This window comes from Dreissena polymorpha, chromosome 1, assembly GCF_020536995.1.
Source record: "Dreissena polymorpha isolate Duluth1 chromosome 1, UMN_Dpol_1.0, whole genome shotgun sequence".
Taxonomy (NCBI): domain Eukaryota; kingdom Metazoa; phylum Mollusca; class Bivalvia; order Myida; family Dreissenidae; genus Dreissena; species Dreissena polymorpha.
This window is the reverse complement of record NC_068355.1, coordinates 50,179,987-50,197,403: the sequence shown is the minus strand read 5'-3', so window position 1 is coordinate 50,197,403 and position 17,417 is coordinate 50,179,987. Positions and strand designations below refer to the sequence as shown.

Sequence of the window (17,417 nt, the reverse complement as noted above, 5' to 3'; positions counted from 1 at the left end):
AACGACAAAAACAGAACTCTCCAAATTATTCAATCGTTTCGCGTTGCAACGCTTTATAATTTTTAGGTTTTAAAATCGTCAAAAGATGCATATAATGGCTATATTAGAGCATGGTTAATGTTCAGTATTACTGTTTCCTCACAAATATCATAACTAAAACGAAAACTTACGGATCTGAAACAACTTTTTTCAATTTTGTCAATTTACCAAAGCGTGAAAAGATCCCTTTAAACCCTTTTTTCCTCAGAACATGGCTCAAATGTCAACCCTTTCCCCATAAGAAGCCAAGTGAAAATGGCTTTTGCAAGCAGCATAAAACCAGAACAGCCTGCGAGTAACTCGCTGTTTGCTGACTCATCAGTACCTTTGGGTGTGAAATGAAGCCTTTAAACTTAAATCTAGAAAGAAAGGTCTTTAATTAAATTTAACTTTCTATAGGACTACACATGCGTCAAAATACGTTTATAAGAGGTAATGGATTAAGCAATCTGCTCCACTCACCATCTGACTGTGCTATGTAATGGCCATTCTGTGTCAGGACCTCATATTGCTCATGTACTTCATCGCCGTGCACATCACTGGGGAATATGGCTGGCCTGATGGCCCTGAACCTACCAGAGGACGACTCGTACCCCGACTCCTTAGTCTGCAGTTCCTGGTACTGGTACCCAGCCACTCCGTTCAGGGGTACCCCGTGCGTGTAGCTGCCTTCCTTATCAGAAGACAGGCATCCAGAACTGGGCCCCTCCCCTGGCAGGGTGGTCTCATCAGTCGGGGTGGCACTGTACAATTCCTGGCGCTTTCTGGTCTGATATATGATGATCACCCACACAAGGGATGTTCCGACAACGCAGCACACTACTGCGATGATGATGATGCCTGTGGTAGTGGATTCATCATCAAGACCCCCAGTGCCACCACCACCAGAGGTCGAAGGCCCCTCTTTGCCTCCCGATCCAACTGAACCAGTCACCACGGTGAGCTTGGACGTTCCACGAATGGTCCCCAGGGTGTTAGACATCTCACACGTGTACTCCCCGGCATCCCCCTTCTCTGTCTCAACAATTATCAGCAGCTGTTTCTCAGCAGTGAAGAAGTGGCGTTGGCCCAATTCAAGGGGCTGACCCTTGTGGAACCAGGTCAAGGTCGGCTGGGGGCTGCCCTGGGCCAGACACTCCAGAACTGAGGTCTCCTTCTCTCGGGTCTCCTTGTGCTCCATGGGACGAACAAAGGATGGAGTCTCTGTTAACAAACAAATGTTTTTGTATACATACTTGATGAATCTCAATGTAATCACTGCATATTATTATGTATCTGAAGTGCTTTTATTATTTAACACTAGAGGCAATGGAATTTATTAAAGCAAACCACACCTATTTTACAAGACTCAACAAATCTAATATGTACCAATCTAATATATGTGCCAGTCCCAGGGAAAACTGCACAGGCTGATCTGGGACAATAGGCACATGCATTATGCCCAGTTTTGCCAAAAGCGCAACTTAAATATAGACAAAGGCCGACGACTTACGAAGCACTGTTAAAGTAACGTTGGCAACAATGGTTCCGGCGTCGTTCTTTGCAATACAACTGTAGATGCCTTCGTCTGCAGCCTTGACATTCATGATGAAGAAGTGGTCGTCCTCTGGGATCACGTGCATGCGACGCTCCTGGGCGGCTGGAAAATGGTCGAAGCCCCCGTCCTTCTGCCAGGTGATCAGTGGCTTAGGTTCGCCCTCTGCAGCACATACCAGGGTGGCCTCTGTCTGGGCCTTGGCTGTCACGTTCACTGGGCGCTTCGTGAACCGCGGGAAAACTGTACCCAGAGGATTTATGGAATTATGTGTAAGCAATTGATTTCCTTTCAATGTGAATATTCAGGTTGAGTTTTTTTGGCCAACTTCAAGGGGGCTTTATTGAGTTATCTTAGATTCCACAAAGTCTGTCAGTCAGTCAGACTAATTGGATGAAAAATTGTCTCTGAAACACGTGGGTACTTTTAGAACCACAAGATGTGATTGTATCACAAGAAATAAACAAATTCACACATTGCAACCAAGCAATGACAGATTCATCAAATGTTCATCAAATGAAATTTCAGACAATTTTTCTGATAGGACTTAATGAGGTTTTGTGGAGTCTGTAATTCAAATACTAGTAAATTAAAAGTTTCTGTAGTCAAGGTATAGTTTAATGATCTAAGTAAATGTAACTATGTTCATAGCAAAGAAATTATTCTCAATATTGAAGGAAATGCACTGAACTGTTAGCATAACTATGTGACTTATGAAGACATCTTCCAAATATTATTTAATCATTCAAAGTGACTCTTGGAAAACGTTTTCTGAACATAATTTAAAAACACTCAAAAGACTGAAAGTTGTCACCTTACCATACACATTAATGTTAGCCCTCTTTGAGTAAGCAGACCCGTACTCGTTGGAGATGACACACTGGTATCGGGCAGCGTCTGTGTCGCGTGCGTCCAAGATGTGCAGCCTTGACACGTAGTGGGTCAGATTGCCCGACCGCTGGGCTGTGTCCTCGGTCTTCACATTCGTCAGGATCTACATCAGACCAGAATATTCAGAGTTTTGTTAGTTTCTACACATTTATTTGAGCTTTGTTCTGGGATAACAGGCCCTATTCTATTGCACGTACATAAATTGTCTTCCCAGATTAGCCTGTGCGGTTAGCTAATCTGGGACGACACTTTTCGCTTTTATGGAATTTTTAGTCTAAAGTCTCTTAAAAACAATAATCCAGTATTGGCAAGGTGGAAAGTGACGTCCCTGATTAGCCTGTGGAGACTGCACAGGCTAATCTGGGATGACACTTTATGGACAAGCAATTAGCCCAGTTTACCCAGAGCGTGGATTATTTATTTGCGTTTAATAGCCTTTAAAGCCTACCACTTATCAAGGCACTCTAATAGCCTTCAAAGCCTACCACTTATCAAGGCACTCTAATAGCCTTCAAAGCCTACCACTTATCAAGGCACTCTAATAGCCTTCAAAGCCTACCACTTATCAAGGCACTCTAATAGCCTTCAAAGCCTACCACTTATCAAGGCACTCTAATAGCCTTCAAAGCCTACCACTTATCAAGGCACTCTAATAGCCTTCAAAGCCTACCACTTATCAAGGCACTCAAATAGCCTTCAAAGCCTACCACTTATCAAGGCACTCAAATAGCTTTCAAAGCCTACCACTTATCAAGGCACTATAATAGCCTTCAAAGCCTACCACTTATCAATGCACTCTAATAGCCTTCAAAGCCTACCACTTATCAAGGCACTCTAATAGCCTTCAAAGCCTACCACTTATCAATGCACTCTAATAGCCTTCAAAGCCTACCACTTATCAATGCACTCTAATAGCCTTCAAAGCCTACCACTTATCAAGGCACTCTAATAGCCTTCAAAGCCTACCACTTATCAAGGCACTCTAATAGCCTTCAAAGCCTACCACTTATCAAGGCACTCTAATAGCCTTCAAAGCCTACCACTTATCAAGGCACTCTAATAGCCTTCAAAGCCTACCACTTATCAAGGCACTCTAATAGCCTTCAAAGCCTACCACTTATCAAGGCACTCTAAAAGCCTTCAAAGCCTACCACTTATCAAGGCACTCCCAAGTCTGTTTTTGCATAGAAACAACACAAAGTGTTTTTGAAAAAGATCCGAAATATGCTCCCGGAGTGAGAATTCGTACCTGGAACCTAATGATACACAGACGGACACACTATCCACTGAATGACTGCAATCATGGCCAGGGAAAATAGGGAAGTGAGATGTCATACAAGTGAAATGATGAATATGATTGATAGCATAAAAAAATGTATAAACATGTACACAAACTCTTCTGTTAAAACACACTAGTAGAACTTCCAATCATACACCCAGTACATACCACATTATCTTTCTTCCACTGGAACTGCGTGGGTGAGCCCTTGGACTCCGTACTGGCAGCAGTGCAGTTCAATGTTACGTTATCACCCTTGAGGATGTTTTGGGAGCGAGGGTTCAACACGATCTCCGGCTTGAGGAACTGACCGTCTGCAATAGACACAGAACACAGTTGCTGATGTGCAATAGTAGACACAGGGCACAGTTGATGATGTGCAATAGTAGACAAAGGAAACAGTCGTTGATGTGAAATAGACACATGATAAAGTGGCTGATGTGGAATCTACAAAACATGGTTTGATCCGCACTTAATACGCAATTATATTAACAAAATGTTTAACATGAACATGGCTACATACCACATTTGAAATCACTGGAGTCCACAGCAAAGATGCTGCGTCCCTTAAGATTGTCTGGATGTGCACACTTAGCAACCACGGAACGCTCAAAGTTGTTGTCACGCAGCCAGATGGGTACCCATGACAACTGGCAGTCACAAAACAGACTGCTCGAATTGAAACTCCTGAAAAAATGATGAAACAAGATGTGTTTGTGAAACACAATGTCCCCCTATATGATGTTTGACCTTGTAGGATGACCTTGACCTTGACCCTTCACCACTCGAAATGTGCAGCTCCTTGAGATACACACGCATTTCAAATATAAAATTGCTAGCTTCAATATTGCAGAAGTGACATTACATGCGCAATTTTGACCCATATATTTGACCTTGAAGGATGCCCTTGACCTTTCACCACTCAAAATATGCAGCACCATGAGATACACATGCATGCCAAATATCAAGTTGCTATCTTTAATATCGCAAAAGTATTCATAAAATAAGCGATTTGGGCCACATATATTTGACCTCTGACCTTGAAGAATGACCTTGACCTTTCACCACTCAAAATGTGCAGCTCCATGAGATACACATGCATGCCAAATATCAAGTTGCTATCTTCAATATCGCAAAAGTATTCATAAAATAAGCGATTTGGGCCACATATATTTGACCTCTGACCTTGAAGGATGACCTTGACCTTTCACCACTCAAAATGTGCAGCTCCATGAGATACACATGCATGCCAAATATCAAGTTGCTATCTTCAATATAGCAAGAGTTATTGCAAAATGTTAAAGTTGGCGCAAACAGACAGACAGACCAACCAACCAACCAACAGACAGGGCAAAAACAATATGTCCCCCACTACTACAGGACAGAACCAGAAAAGATCATTTACCATTATTGACCCACCACTTTTTTTATTTAGTGTCAATCTTAATAAACTTGTGTCAAAGGCAGATTTGAAAAGTGGTAAAATCCATGAATGGTTTACTGCCATTCTTATTGAAACAAAATACTTCCATAATGTTTGATAACGTTAACTCATAATTGTTTTCACATTATCAATATTAGATTTGCTTGTATTAAATTATTTGACCTTCAGATGTACATATTTAACAAGTATCACAGAACTGTAAAGCATGATTGATCAGTAAATTAAGAAATTTAAAATTGATATTTAAATTTCTCTCTCAATCAGAATAAACACGTACAGCTCCCTGAGGTTGGGCAGAGACTCGAAGGCGTTGCCTTGTATGGAGGTGATGTTGTTGCTATGGAGACGCAGGTGCTCCATCTTCTCCAGGCCCATGAACGCCTGCTTGGTGATCGTCTTGATCAGATTGCGCTCAAGGTTCAACGTCTTCAGGGATGCCAGACCATTGAAAGCGCCACGAATATCCTCGATCACCGACGATATGCGGTTGCTGCTCAGGTCACTGTAATATAATAAGGTAAGAGGTCACATGATTGGGTCAAAATCACAGGGTAATGGGCCAACTAACTCGTTTGGTATTTCACTGGACAACAAATCTAATGATTGCGGGTTTGGTTTAAGAATTCTTAACATAACTTGTGTAAGGCTTGGACATTTAAGTATTTCTACAGCCATTCACAACTTACATCCAGTTATTTATTTATTTATTGGAGTAAGTATGTGCACTTAGTACAGAAATACTATTGAAAACAACAGTCAAACAAGAGCTGTCTCCATTGGAAGACATATGCCCCGGAGATTTCGAAACCTAAACACGGACCCTAAGTTCAAGGTCAAAGGGGTCAAACTTTTTGTGCATATGAAAAGGCCTTGCCCATATACACATGCATACCAAATATGAAGATTACATCTGAACCGACATTATGTTATGAGCATTTTTCGAAACCTAAATGCAAAAGTGTGACGGAAAGACAGATGGACAGTGCGATCACTATATGCCCTCCTTCGGGGGCATAAAAATCAAACAAATAGACAATAATAAGGATAGAGGTCACTTGATTGCAACATGGAAGAACATTTAATTTCTGAATATAATTAACAAATTAAGAACCCCTCTTTGCAGATGATTCTCAAGTCGCTTTAACTAACAAGCATAAAATGTCATTTAATCAGATTACATTATGAGTATCTTTAAAAGTTCTTGAAAACAGTTTGCGTACGTTTTAATGTGACAAAGTAAGACCAAATTTGGCATAGATTGCATCTAACAATAAATGTAATGACCATTCCAAAACAAGACAAAAAGATATTGCTTAATGGAGCTAATACACATCATTTCCTCAGTTAAATCTTCTTTGGGCATACATATTTGATTTTATTAAGATGCTGTTTTCCATAATTTTATTCCTTGTTTACTTTAATCAATAAATGTGGTCCAAAGTGCATAATTTCATCTTGAGGTAAAGGTGGATGCATTCTTTTCAGTGCATATTCAAAGTAGTTCATGTATCACAGTATCATTATAATTGAATTTAAATGCAATTTGCTGACATACAATTAACGTACAAGAAGTGTCAGCAAAGAAATTGAAGAAACGCAATCAAATCAAGCAATTAACATCTTATAATTAACCTTTTGCTTGAGTACCATGCATAAGCTATTTAAAGAACGTCTCTCACCTCTGCTCAACAACCTAATTACCAAATTTTATTTTACACCACCTTAAAGGGAAAGAAGCCTTTTAATTGGCAATTAAAACGTGAATATGCGTTTGTTCAATAAAGGGAATTATTTACCCACGTCTGAATACAAGCTCTTGAAACGGCGGTCAAGTGCAAGACTAGTTTCTACTGAATGAATGTGAATCACTGGTCTTTTATTGGAGGATATTTGTATAAGGGGGCAGAATTTCACTGGATTGAAGTTCTCAATGCCAGTAAACAAGACGTTTGAAATGTTGAACAAGTTTTCAAGCACATTTAATTTTGGCTATTGATGTAACATGTATCTTTGATATTCCTCTATGGTCGAACACCTCATACTTTTTTAATAGGGGAACCAAGCAAAATGTGGTCAATAATGAAATACTCAACAAATACTAGACGAAGAATTTCAAGAATTTAATAGCTACAAAGGGAAAACACTATCTTTATGACAAGGTTGAACAGTAGGAGATATTTTTTCTCACTTTGAACTACAATAAAACTTAAGGTTCATATTGGAGATGTTTGTTTCAGGTCTCTTCAGTCTGTTTGGAAACACATTAATACTAATTCCTTCACACAAGTGTGTATTTTCAGAACTGTGACCTCATATTAAGTTTAACTGTACTTAAAATGTAAGCGAATGAAATTAGTTGAATTTCAAAATTAAGTCTCTTTTAAAAGGTTTATTGAAAAAAAAATAATTTGCTTATCATTTGTTTACAAAATAAAGGTATACATGTATTCATGACCATGTTATTAGAATGATGCAGAACTCAGTGTTACTAATAACGCAATTTTGATTGGACAGTTACTAAAGGGCATGTACCATCTTGCCACAAATAAATTTCTACGAGTAACAAAACCAGCTTTCCATAATTGTCAATAAAGTAAGACAAATTAATGGCTAATGACAGGTGCCCACTTGCATTATGGGACACATTAGCTAGCATTAGGTGGCAAAAAAACAACAATGAATTTTATTTTAAGCACAGAAAGTGTAGAATTGTGTGCATCCTTCTTAACACAGATACCATCATTTTGTGAGTATTAGTTCATCCTTAACGTGCATGTGTCTTAGAATATTGCATCCCATAAAACCTGGGCTTACTTATCAGCTGAGCTTAAACAGTATAAGATTTGAGAAGGACTTAGTTAACTGATAGCCATTAGAATTGTATAACTATAATACTGAAATACCTATAAATGGAAACACAAAATCTAAATACATGGAGACTCATGCACAAACAACCTAGCTGTTGGTCTACTTACAGAGACACGAGGTTCTTGACATGTTTGAAGGCATCCTCCTCTATAAACTCGATGTAGTTGCCGGCCAGACTCAAAGATACCAGGTTTCCGAGACTCGAGAGCGAATCAGACTCAAGTGTCACCAGCTGGTTATACTGCAGGGCACTGCAATCAGATTGGGAGAGAAATCAGTTACAGCTCTACAACATGCTGAGTAACCTACCAGCAAGTCTAACTCTTTCAGTGCTGGAACCGAATTTCGAAGTCCTTTGCAAACAGTTTGGATCCAGATGAGACGCCACAGAACGTGGCGTCTCATCAGGATCAAAACTGTTTGCTATTTTTGCAGTATTCTTTGAAAAAAATCGAATAAAATGCTAATTTTAGAAATTCAGCAGACGACATTTTAGCAGACGACAAATTTCCCAGCATGCAAAGGGCTAAACCCTTTACCACTTAGAAGCAAAGTGAAAATGGCTATGTGCAAACAGCATAAAACCAGAACAGCCTGCGAGCTTGTTTTTATACTGAAGCTTTTTAGATCCAATGTTTACATTTATAAATATAAAGCATTGAATGACACTCTTCAATAAATGCCAAACTCTGTGAAAAGGTCCCTTTAATATATGTGAACATTTTGGTTATATCATGATGAAGTCTAATAAATAAACTAATAATATTTTCCCACCAACAAGATGTGTTTGTGAAACACTATGTCCCAGTATATGACGTTTGACCTTGAAGGATGACCTTGACACTTCAACACTCAAAATGTGCAGCTCCATGATATACACATGCATGTCAAATATAAAATTGCTAGCTTCAATATTGCAGAAGTGACATTACATGAGCAATTTTGACCCATATATTTGACCTTTAAGGATGACCTTGACCTTTCACCACTCAAAATCTGTAGCTCCATGAGATACACATGCATGCCAAATATCAAGTTGCTATCTTCAATATTGCAAAAGTACTCATAAAATGAGCGATTTTGGCCACATATATTTGACCTCTGACCTTGAATGTGCAGCTCCATGAGATACACATGCATGCCAAATATCAAGTTGCTATCTTGAATATTAAAATACAGTCCAACCCCTCTTAAGCAGCCAGTCAAGGGAAACAGCCAAATTGGCTGCTTAAGCGGGGTGGCCTCTTAAGAGGGGGTTGGGTCATAGGGAGTCTGGAGTTGATGAGTGCATGGCCAACTGTTCAAATTTTGTATAAACAAAATGGTGAATATGTGTACATGCACTAAACAATGTATAGACTTAAAATAATTTTATTTCTTCCTTTCTAAAATCAGCTATAAGACAACATTTTCATTCAAAAAAATATTCTATTCATCTTTCTAATCATCATCAATATCATCATCATCAGAATCAAGTCAATGAAAAAGAATCATTCTCATGATTCATTGTTTACACAATGCGCGTTGTATGGCCCCAATGCACTTAAGATGGGAACAGTTGTGAATCAGTTATGCCTGAATAACTCCCGTGTCACTATAAATCGATAATTTAATCGGTTTATTGCAGTTTTATGGCTTTGAATACCTACCGCACGAATTGGTCCCGACAGTGATCTCCTTCACGATAAAATCGTGGCCAGTTACTTAAGAGACTGATAATAGCAACCGGGTGTAATCCTCCTGGTAATCATGCTTTTCATGCATAATATCATAAAAACTTTTTTTCGCAGCGTAAAGGGTTTTATCAAAATTAATATTGAAATCATTGTAAATATAAAACAAATATAAATGTTTTGTTTTATTCCCAAATGAGAATAATAATTTGTAATCCGAAACACACTCCCGATTGTTTAATGTTAACGAGACGTTTACAAATTCTGGCATCGTGTATTTCCTTTGTCCCGACAAAAGCGCGAAAATTATGCACCAATGTACAATGTCACGCCATACCCATGGTTCGAAAGCATGCGTTTATTGATTTTTGGATAAAAACTTTGTAGCACAGATGACATGTAGATCAGTTGATTTCGGTTAAAAGTTTTGTTGTTCTTTTTAACTTTTAATTAGCCGATAATTGTCATAAATGTGTGCTTGAAATAGTATGAGCTACAAATAATAAATTATAAATTAAGAATCTCCTTTCCAGTAATAATAGGTGATATTCGCACGTGCGGAAACAAAAAGATCAAACGGTCGCATATTGCTTTTAACCCGATAACCCGATAATCCGTCGCTAATAAATTGCATTTTGCAAACTGGCTGTCAAAACGTTTATCACACATCACGCTTCAGTACTACAGAGCCTAAACCGCAGGCTGGAAGTATGTATCGATTTTTTCGCCGTTGCGTCTGTGTAATTTTGCCAATGTACATGACTGACTTACTTGCGCGTGACCACTCATATGGGGGAAATTTAACATTTGGGATGCAAAATTGCTGGCCGCTGGCCAGAGAAACGGGGTTACCGCTTAAGAGGGGTGCATTATATAGTGTTAATCGACGGTCGCGGCACAGACCGGCCGCCTACACGGGGTGACCGGCAATGAGGGGTGACCAGAAGTAGGGGTTGGACTGTATTGCAAAAGTGTACATTAAATGAGCGATTTTGACCCAGATATTTGACCTTTGACCTTGAAGGATGACCATGACCTTTCACCACTCAAAATGTGCAGCTCCATGAGATACATATGCATGCCAAATAATGCAAATGTTAAAGTTGGCGCAAACCAACAGACCAACAGACAGGGCAAAAACAATATGTCCCCCACTACTATAGTTGGGGACATAAAAATAGTGTTAAGGAAATGATATTGCAGTTTGTTTCTTCTTTTTTTGTAAAATTCAGGTAAATTATTACAAAATTAAATTTCTTCAAGATTTCTTTACAAATGCACATATTTTGGAAACATAATTTTCAATTTCAATTTCTTATGTAAATAAAACTGTCAATTACTTTTAATAAGTTTGTATACATGCTTAACATTATGTCTGCTGCAACATATTAATTGATCAATTTAAAACTGATGTGAAATCATAAATTGAATGATACAATCTCAAAATTATGTCTCGTAACTAAATATCATACCATAGGGAATATTTGTTACTTTTCACAAGGGTTTGTAATTACAAAAACTTGTGTCAGATGGATATAATTTATTGCTGAAAGCATTTACATAATTGCTCAAGACATCAGATGCAGAGGTAGATAGCCTATACAGTGCTACAAGTCACAACGGTTGTTATGTAAACACACACCATTTGTTGTCACAAATGTTGCAATTTGACCATTTTGTGAAATTTGTACACTGTTGTAAATTTACTAGTTTTATCAACCTATATTTATTTTTAATTTATATTTAAGGCAATATTGAGAGGATATATTTGTGTGTTTTTTTGTTTTTTTTTACAGTAATGACACATGACAAAACAAAATTGCAATTTTTACAATAAGCTACAGGTTACATTTTTTGCATTTGGAGGGTGATACCAGATTATGACATGATAATTTTCTTCAATCACGATGAATCTTAGAATGATCCCCTTACCAAGCCACATTTTTACTTGATAATATAAGTGGACTGTTCTCTGTGAAAAGGTGGTTGAATGCATGTGCATAAAGTGTCGTCCCCATTTAACCTGTACAGTACAAACAGGCTAATCAGGGACGACACTTTCCGCTTTTCTTTTAAAGAAGTCTGTTCTTATGTTCTTAGCAAACATCAAGTCTATTCAGAGAGTTTTGTCCCTGATAAGCCTGTGCAGACTGCAAAGGCTGATCTGGGACGACACTTTACGAACATGCATTCACAGAGTGCGGCTCAAGTATATTAATAATTTGCATGGTTAGATGAAGCTGAGTATGTTTCTATATGTATTCATACATTCGTAGAATAAGGATTTTGGCAACAACCCTCAGACAAATATGGTATGTATCATCAGTAATAAAATATTACAAACCACTGTAAATGTATACACTACCCTCAGTTGCTGATATGTTGTTTTCAGTTTATTTGTTCAAACACTTATACAGCTGTTTGGTGGATATAAAAATCTTGGGATAAAAGTGAAGTTCAAAAATAATTTATTCACACGCAATGCCATTAAATGATGTATGGTTAATAAAATCAGAGTAACAATGATCTTGGTTTCAAATTTATGGCAATATTACCCCAACAAACACTAGACTAGGGTATGTGTTTTGCATATAGCACGGTAGAAACACTTCAGAAGGTGGCCGTACTTCAAGCTACAATAATTTCTTAATAGTTTTAATTGAACCCAGGTGTTGAATATATTGAATATATCATAAAACCAGAGCCATATCAGCACGCAATATTGCCATCACATATGCAAGGGAAAACTGTAGCACGTGGTAAGTGCACAGTCCGCCAGACTTTTATAGTGTGCCAAATGGCAAAGACTGCTGAATGCTTATTGAACACATTGTTATGATGCAGATCATTGCAGATGCCTACCTATTGATATTGGCCCTCTTTTCTTGGTTTAGTTAAACAAATTATCTGCATAGGCTAATCTAAAAAGACACTTTACGAACATATTTCAAGAATTTTTAGTCCAGAACGAGGCTCATATTTAGCTCAAGTTCAAGACTTGCCGGCCTGTGAAAACTTTGATCACTGAAATCACCTTTATATTATATTACATAAATTAGAGATAGTTTTTAAAACATTTTATTGTAAATGGTCGAAATAATAAAACTTGGAAAAAAAACAAGGAATTAATTTTTTTACTTTAGACTTTTTCTGCATTCTGCGTTATTGAATCTATTTTTCATGATGTATATGTAATAAAGAATAACAAGAAATATCTTTTAACAAGGGCTGTTTGTAAAACATGCATGCCCCCCATATGGGCTGTCCGTTGTAGTGGCAGCCATTGTGTGAATACGATTTTTGTCACTGTGACCTTGACCTTTGACCTAGTGACCTAAATCAATAGGGGTCATCTGCAAGTCACGATCAATGTACCTAAGAAGTGTCATGATCCTAGGCAAAAGCGTTCTTGAGTTATCATCCGAAAATCATTTTACTATTTTGGGTCACCGTGACCTTGACCTTTGACCTTGTGACCTCAAAATCAATAGGGGTCATCTGCAAGTTATGATCAATCTACCTATGAAGTTTCATGATCCTAGGCGTATGCGTTCTTGAGTTATCATCCGAAAACCATTTTACTATTTCGGGTCACCGTAACCTTGACATTTGACCTAGTGACCTCAAAATCAATAGGGGTCATCTGCGAGTCATGATCAATCTACCCATGAAGTTTCATGATCCTAGGCATATGTGTTCTTGAGTTATCATCCGGAAACCATTTTACTATTTCGGGTCACAGTGACCTTGACCTTTGACCTAGTGACCTAAAAATCAATAGGGGTCATCTGCAAGTCATGATCAATCTACCCATGAAGTTTCATGATCCTAGGCGTATGCGTTCTTGAGTTATCATTCAAAAACCATTTTACTATTTCTGGTCACCGTGACCTTGACCTTTGACCTAGTGACCTCAAAATCAATAGAGGTCATCTGCGAGTCATGATCAATGTACCTATGAAGTTTCATGATCCTAGGCCCAAGCGTTCTTGAGTTATCGTCTGACAACCACCTGGTGGACGGACCAACAGACCGACCGACAGACCGACATGAGCAAAGCAATATACCCCCTCTTCTTCGAAGGGGGGCATAAAAAGATATACGGCATTGATAGTTCAATGAATGAGATCAAGGATAGCGAATGTCTTTTTCTGTGCAGTTTTTAGCTGCATCACACACAGTACGGGATGTTACGCGGAGTTTTCGCGGCTTATTTTATATTATTACATATTGCTGTTCATAAAAATTTAGATACAAAACAGAAAACCAAAAGAAGAATGGAAGTGAAATTAAAACATACGAGTCAACCGGCCACACGCGAAGTATCCGTATTTATAGGCGCATTCTTCGAACAAACCTGTTTTAGTGGTTTGTCGGGCATTGCTATTTGATTTGATTATTAACAGTATCGAGAATCATCACACTCATACTTAATACATTAGTCAATATGGTGGAATAATTATTGTTAAATTAATTAAAAATAATATTAATCATTGTATTGTTGAAAACACATTAAGAATCTATTATTGACATAGCATAATTATATTGCTGATTATATTCATTTAACATATTTCTGGTCTAAAGAAAATTCCAGGTCACCTAGTTCACAGATAGCGTCTTTGTTATATAACGATTTTTTTACTGGCCGCGAAATCCGGTGATGACCTGTATATAAACTCTGACATTCACACACTGGCCGCGAATTTACCCAATACCTCGCGGGTTGAAATGCAATGCATTAAAGTGAGGCCTCGCTTCCACTGCTCTTTATACTTTTACATGTTAACATGTTGACAGGAATATGGAAGTAAGAACTAAATAAGAGATCATAGCCTTTAAGTATAAAACACGTTTGCCCTGGCAATCCTCTGAAAATAAAAGGTGCACACACAAACTGTATTGATGTCGAGAATTGAGTGTAAAACTGTTCTATCTATTAAGCCTTTTCATTAGAAGTAAAATTGTTTCATGCAGTAAAACAGTGTTACAAAGACACGGATATGTTTCCAATGTTCTGGTGGTATACTAAAATCAGCCAATGGAATAAATGAAGTGTATTCATTCATACCTAGCCGCGGGAAATTTTATTTGAATTTTATTGGACACTTACAAAGGTCAGGTAAGGTGAAAAGCTGGCTTAATACAGCTACACCGAAAAAACAGTCCAATTCTGACCAATAAAACTGGATCAAAACATCTCAAACAATAAAGAATAGCAGGCCTTAGGATCCAAACTCTTTGAGGCACAGGTGGGCCAGAGACTGGTAGTTATGATCACAGGGTTCCACAAGAGTTAATGCACTGCACAGCCATGATTATATTGGCCAGCAGATGTGGCAGCCGTTCATTTCTGGCAGCAACCATGCCATTGCCAAACACTGCATGCCAGCCTCTACCTTACTATCTTTGAATCCATCACAATAAAGCAATGTTCCAATGTGCCAGACATCTGTTAGCCAGTGCCACATTTGGCACTTCAAAAAGATGAATTCATCATAAATGAGTTGTATTATAAGTACAGTATAAAAACACGCAGTGTTTGAGTATTCAACACATGAACACAAAGGTGCGGAACATGACTGATGATCATATCGTGCTTTATAAACATCTTTAATAGCAGACCTTCAACTTTGCCACAAGTAAATTGTGTAAAATAATGCCATTAATCATAACAACATAACAATCACCCATTTACCCAATAAAAGTCTACCTCATGTATAAGTAATTTTCATGAGGGATATTATAACTAGGCTTAATGCATGTGCATAAATTGTCGTCCTAGATTAATTTGTGCAGTCTGCACTGATGCTTATCAGGGACCACACTTTCTACCCTCACTTATCAGGGACCACACTTTCTACCCTCACTTATCAGGGACCACACTTTCTACCCTCACTTATCAGGCACCACACTTTCTACCCTCACTTATCAGGGACCACACTTTCTACCCTCACTTATCAGGGACCACACTTTCTACCCTCACTTATCAGGGACCACACTTTCTACCCTCACTTATCAGGGACCACACTTTCTACCCTCACTTATCAGGGACCACACTTTCTACCCTCACTTATCAGGGACCACACTTTCTACCCTCACTTATCAGGGACCACACTTTCTACCCTCACTTATCAGGCACCACACTTTCTACCCTCACTTATCAGGGACCACACTTTCTACCCTCACTTATCAGGGACCACACTTTCTACCCTCACTTATCAGGGACCACACTTTCTACCCTCACTTATCAGGGACCACACTTTCTACCCTCACTTATCAGGGACCACACTTTCTACCCTCACTTATCAGGGACCACACTTTCTACCCTCACTTATCAGGGACCACACTTTCTACCCTCACTTATCAGGGACCACACTTTCTACCCTCACTTATCAGGGACCACACTTTCTACCCTCACTTATCAGGGACCACACTTTCTACCCTCACTTATCAGGCACCACACTTTCTACCCTCACTTATCAGGGACCACACTTTCTACCCTCTTTGGATTGTAGTGTACAAGAGACATCCTTTGAAGGAAAAATTACATAAAAGCGGAGTTATCCCAGAATAGCCTGTGCAGACAGCACAGGCTAATTGGGGATGACACTTTACGTACATGCATTTAGCCCAGTCTTCACATAACGAAGCTCAGTGAATTATTCTGGACATTATATGACCCTTTACCACTTAAGATATGTTTTTTGACGCATTTGTAGTCCCTTACAAAGTTAAATTTAATTAATGATCTTTCTTACGGAATTCAAGTTTTAAAAGCTTCCTTTTTTTTCAACCCTTAGTTACTGATTAGCAGCAAACAGCATAAAACCTGAACAGACTGCGAGTTACTCGCAGGCTGTTCTGGTTTTATGCGATTGCAAAAGCCATTTTCACTTTGCTTCTATGGGGGAGAGGGTTAAAACACAGACCAGTTCAAGCAGGCAATTACACCCCTGTGGGGAGACATAACACTACAGAGCAAGGCCTCAAAGAAGATAAGACCGACATTATTCAACATCACAACAAGAGCAGCACATCTCATGCAGAGGCACACAAAACCAGCCAGGCAGAAAATTCAAATTTTCCATAATAAAACCGTGCTTACTTTCTTTATTTAAATTTCTAATCATTACAAGCAAAGCCTACGTTCCATGTACCATGAACACATTGACATCTAGTGTTCATAAGCCTCTTAAACATTCTGGCAACTCGGATCCTGAATAGTCACGAACAGCAATGTTGTTTATCATAAGTAAACATTTAATACACAGTATAACTTTTAGTGAGATTAAAATTATATACAGTTTACATGGGATTGGCAATATATTTGGAGTGAAAAAATCTGCCCCCCCCCCCCCCCACCATTAATTCTGTTGTTAGGCAATTGCACACCATGTTATCTTACTGCCCCTTTATAGAAATGTTATATCAGGTTCTTCAAACACAGAATATTACGTCATATCAAGAATCATTCAAAATTCTTCATGAAGTGGACCCATGACTGCCATTAAATTATAGTGAAAGTTAAACAGTAGGCAATCACAAGATTCATCGTACATGTTATTTGAGCCGCACTTTATGAAAATGGGCTTTAATGTATGTGCTGAAAGTGTTGTCCCAGATTAGCCAGTGTAGTCCGCACAGGCCAATCACGGACAACACTTTCCGCTTAAACTTGAATTTTGCTAA

General features: G+C 38.5%; 1 protein-coding gene across 1 annotated transcript in view; it reads right to left on the bottom strand.

Annotated features, from left to right (window-relative positions):
* Positions 1-17,417, bottom strand: part of LOC127879623 (leucine-rich repeats and immunoglobulin-like domains protein 2) — a 76,549-nt gene that overhangs the window by 5,435 nt on the left and 53,697 nt on the right. Inside the window, exons 10-16 of the mRNA XM_052426590.1 lie at positions 8,163-8,306; positions 5,465-5,689; positions 4,267-4,430; positions 3,912-4,057; positions 2,393-2,567; positions 1,532-1,816; positions 502-1,242 (exon numbers count right to left, since the gene is read on the bottom strand). Coding sequence (XP_052282550.1) covers positions 502-1,242; positions 1,532-1,816; positions 2,393-2,567; positions 3,912-4,057; positions 4,267-4,430; positions 5,465-5,689; positions 8,163-8,306 — 1,880 coding nt within the window. The remainder of the gene's footprint in view (positions 1-501; positions 1,243-1,531; positions 1,817-2,392; positions 2,568-3,911; positions 4,058-4,266; positions 4,431-5,464; positions 5,690-8,162; positions 8,307-17,417) is intronic.